The following is a 3,920-nucleotide window of genomic DNA, read 5'->3' as shown; positions in this document are numbered from 1 at the left end:
TATGTGAGAGATTTGTGGAGGATTCAAAGGGATCATATTTTGTAATAATGGGAAAGTAGTTGAAAATGCTTGAGAGATTTGTGGAGGATTCAAAGGGATCATATCTTGTAATAATGGGAAATTAGTTGAGAGTGCTTGATAGAATATTGGATATGTAATTATGAGATGGTTATCTTCCTCATGTATATAAGAGAGTGCTCTCTCTTCATTTTGATAAGAATGAATAATGGAGAATGGGATTCTTAGCTTTGATTCATATTCTTTTATTGTTATGCTTTTGTAATATAATTTGAGATAGTTTTATTGTTGTGAGCTCACATATGTTGTTTTCCATTCAATTATTCACATGTTGTATTGCTTTTCCTTTATGCAATTTCCTGCTTTCATAGTTAATGTTTCAATGCCTTCTTAGATTAATTTGATTCCAGTAATTTAGATTAAATTAGTTCCACTTTAGTCCTGCATATATAGTGCATGTGCCTTGTAAGCCTATGAACCTCGGATTAACAAATTAAATAGTTGGGCAAGTACTACAACAGAATTAAACGATCATATTTTCACCCAACATTTTGGCACCGTTGCCGGGGACGCACGATGGATTGAAGTTTAGTTTGATTTTTCATGCAAGTGTGTTTAGACATGTTCCTAACTCCGAGGTGTTAAGGCGGTAAGACGTGGGGAATAGCCTACGCATCGCATTCGAGATACCGTAACGAGCTCGACCTCTTATGGATCAGGGCATGTAGGGTGTGTTTACATTTATGCAAGTGTGAATTTCAATTTCTGCAAGTGTGTTTGATTTTCGCAACTGTGAAGAGTGTTTGATGAATTCATGGTTCATGGTTGTAGTTGAAGAATTCGATTACTCAATTAATGAGCAGTCCTTGTAAGAGGGTTTAATTGAGTATTGAATTCAAGATTATTTCTGTGGTCCTTTTGTTTTTAATTCAATTTTTAGTGTGCTGATTTGGAAGAGTTTTTGTGAACTAAAACCTTGTAAAAGGATTAAAAACTCAGACAATTATTAGCACTTTGTTTTTAGAATCTCTTTCAACATGGTTTTATAATGAGTGTCAGCTTGGAACTACTCACTCAGATCCTTGCAGAAGTCGGAATCTCCTCTTCCCTGGAAAAGGAGATCTTGACAAGAATTGAAGGTTCAACTACTCCCCAAGAAACAAACGAAGATTCATCATCTGAAGAATCCTGCGTATCCGATGGAAAACAATCATTCAAACAGGAGATCGAGGAAGAAGAACAGCAAATTGGAGAAGAAGAACAAGAGTTACAACATGATCTAAGTGAGAGAAACTGTGCTTCTCAAAGCTTTATCGAACAATGGTTCCAGGTAAGTACTAGATTAGATTCATCTTTTTATTTTTTAGTTGATTTACAGTTACAGCAACTAGACTCATTCACTCTCGAATATTTTCATCCATCATTTAAAAAATTGCTACTGAATCTATTGCTGTTACTGCTACGTGAGTGGCTTCATTGGAAGTTTAACTACACGTAACTAATTTGTAAATTCTAATTAGTATAGAGTAGCTAGGCTTTCATTTTCAGCGTTTGCTTTCATTTTCAGTTTTTCTTCTACCTAGAATAAGTATGCTCTCCTCCGCGCTTAGTGCGATCGCGAGGATCAGAAAATAGGGATGATTTAGACTAATTTCAAGAATAAATAAATGTTTTGCAATATGCTTGATCAAAAACATCTTTCAATATGCAAATCATTATGTCCATTTGTTAAAAAAAAAAAAAATTAAGAGAAAGTTTAGTTTCTTTCTAAATTTTAGTTTTTCACTGATTAAAAGGAAAAAATATATTTAAAAAAAAACTAACCATTTTTGTTTTTGTAAAGATAGGGTTAATTTCATTTTTTTTAGACTTTTAATAAAATAATAATAATAATTATTAAAAAAAAAAATTAAAAAATAAAAAAAATAAAACAACCAACCAGCGCACTCACAAAAACAGAAAAATAAAACATAAAAAATATTAAACGCATCGCCGAGAGGAGAAAAAGAAAAAATCGCACTGTAGATTGCAGGCCCGAGACTGCAGATTCACGAACGCCATTTCTCAACATTTCTCAATGAATTTTAGTGGCAACGCTTCACCAGGCCTTGCTACGACAGAGCAGAGACGTGCGTATCTTACTGGCACAGAAGAAACCATTGCTTCTGCTGCATAATAAACTTGGAATTCAATCACTGCACCTACACATTTAAAACAATTTTTGTCATAGCGTTCTCATACATCTGCCTTGGGACTGAGACTTGGGGATTGCAGGTTATTTGTGCAAATCGGAAAAATGTAAACGAATTGTCAATACAAAAATGGAAAAGATGCCCTCTGCCATCGCAACTCCCTCATGCAACCCAGTAGAAATGAAACATAAGAACTCTTCCTATTAGAAAATAACCATAGGCATCAGAGAATAAACCATACAAATCCTCAGACAAGTAGACAATAGCTTCAGAAAAAGGATTTGAAATGACAAAACATGTTAAAACTAAATTGTCATGACAAAAAGCTCAAACAAAGCTAGGAATTGAACGTCAGTGCTCATGCAGAAAAATTCACCTCCTGTTCTGGTCCCTGAAGCCTTTCTCAGCCTCAGCCTTCAAAGTTTTTGAAGCTTGTTCAAGTTGTTCAAATAATTTCTCTATTTGCTGAAGAGCTCTCTGAGAAATTTCTTCCAAAGCTTTCACTGATTTCACAGCAAATCTTTGAAATGAATGACTGTTGGCCAGGCGATCCACAACAAGTTCGTTCACTATGTAGGTGAGAACACTGTGCATGAAATTTCTGCCCGCCATTTTGTCCCCTCAACCAACCTAAAACAAACCAACAAAGTTCTATATAGTGCTTTGCGTTGGGCACACAAACTTAGAACTTTACTAGGTCCATTGAGAGAAATTGCTAGGTTCAGATATCAATAGGAAAAGAGCTTAACGGGCAATGTGCGCTAGACAAAAGCTATGATTTTGTCAAGGGAAACTTCATGAAGATGCCTTTCTCCAACGATACTTTTGATGCAGTTTATGCAATTGAGGCTACTGTTGTGGCCACCAACAACCCCCCTTTTTTATCTAGTATTAGCAATAACACTAGGTAAGAGGGGACCCTTAGTAAAAAATTCAAAAAATCAATTAAGACTCATGTATTTTACTCCTTAAGAAACATCGCATCGCGCAAAGAATGATAGGACATTTCCTTATAAGTAAAAAAGATAAACTGCGAGATTGCGACGCGAACTCCATCGCATCGCATGCATTAACAAATGCTCACATTGGAAAACCTTAAGAAATCGCCGATATGCGATATCGCATATCGCATATCGCAAAATTGCAGGAAAAACACATAACAATTGTAACGATACTGCGATCTTCGATTTTGCGATACTGCGATACTGTGATCCGCGATCCTGCGATTGCGCGATAAAGCAACCTTGCGATATTATGACACGATGAAATTGCGATAATGCGATACAGCGAAATGCGATGCTGCGATGCAGATCGCAGAAACATTCCATCGCAAATTTCCTGGCTCAATATTCAAGAAAAGTTTTCCATAAACCAAGAACTGGGTACGCGCTTTAATGATAATTAATGAATTATATGCCAGTTGTTAGGAAATATGGTTTTGTGTTGTTCAAAGAGTTAGTTCATGTCAGGTGGCATGTTTTTGTACATCCGTAGAGTTTAAAGCTTTCCTGTCGGTTTTTATTGTCATTACTCTTTCCTCATTTGTGAACTGCAGGAACGAAAAACAGAAGTTACACAAAGCAATGTGCAGGAAGCTATGGGGAAAAAGGGTAAAACTACAAAGTTCAAAGACAGAGAAAAGACGCCCGCATACAAAAGAGCCGCAGATTCACAGAACGCTGTTGAGCCATCCATTACAGATCTTTCATT

General features: G+C 36.0%; 1 protein-coding gene across 1 annotated transcript; it reads right to left on the bottom strand.

Annotated features, from left to right (window-relative positions):
• Positions 1-2,385: 2,385 nt before the first annotated feature.
• LOC149190848 (uncharacterized) lies at positions 2,386-2,822 on the bottom strand. The gene has a single exon (XM_089413452.1). It carries the CDS (start codon positions 2,820-2,822, stop codon positions 2,583-2,585), a length of 240 nt encoding a protein of 79 aa, XP_089269578.1. The 3' UTR covers positions 2,386-2,582.
• Between the last annotated feature and the right edge of the window lie 1,098 nt (positions 2,823-3,920).

Source organism: Pinus tabuliformis, chromosome 3_1, assembly GCF_031772625.1.
Source record: "Pinus tabuliformis cultivar Carrire ecotype Pingquan chromosome 3_1, CPIR1, whole genome shotgun sequence".
In the NCBI taxonomy this organism is placed as follows: domain Eukaryota; kingdom Viridiplantae; phylum Streptophyta; class Pinopsida; order Pinales; family Pinaceae; genus Pinus; species Pinus tabuliformis.
The sequence above is the reverse complement of the archived record's forward strand: the minus strand, read 5'-3'. Positions and strand labels throughout refer to the sequence as shown.

Bases quoted from the DNA above. Each gene is read 5' to 3' on its own strand.
- LOC149190848 (XM_089413452.1), bottom strand. From the start codon at position 2,822: ATGGCGGGCAGAAATTTCATGCACAGTGTTCTCACCTACATAGTGAAC.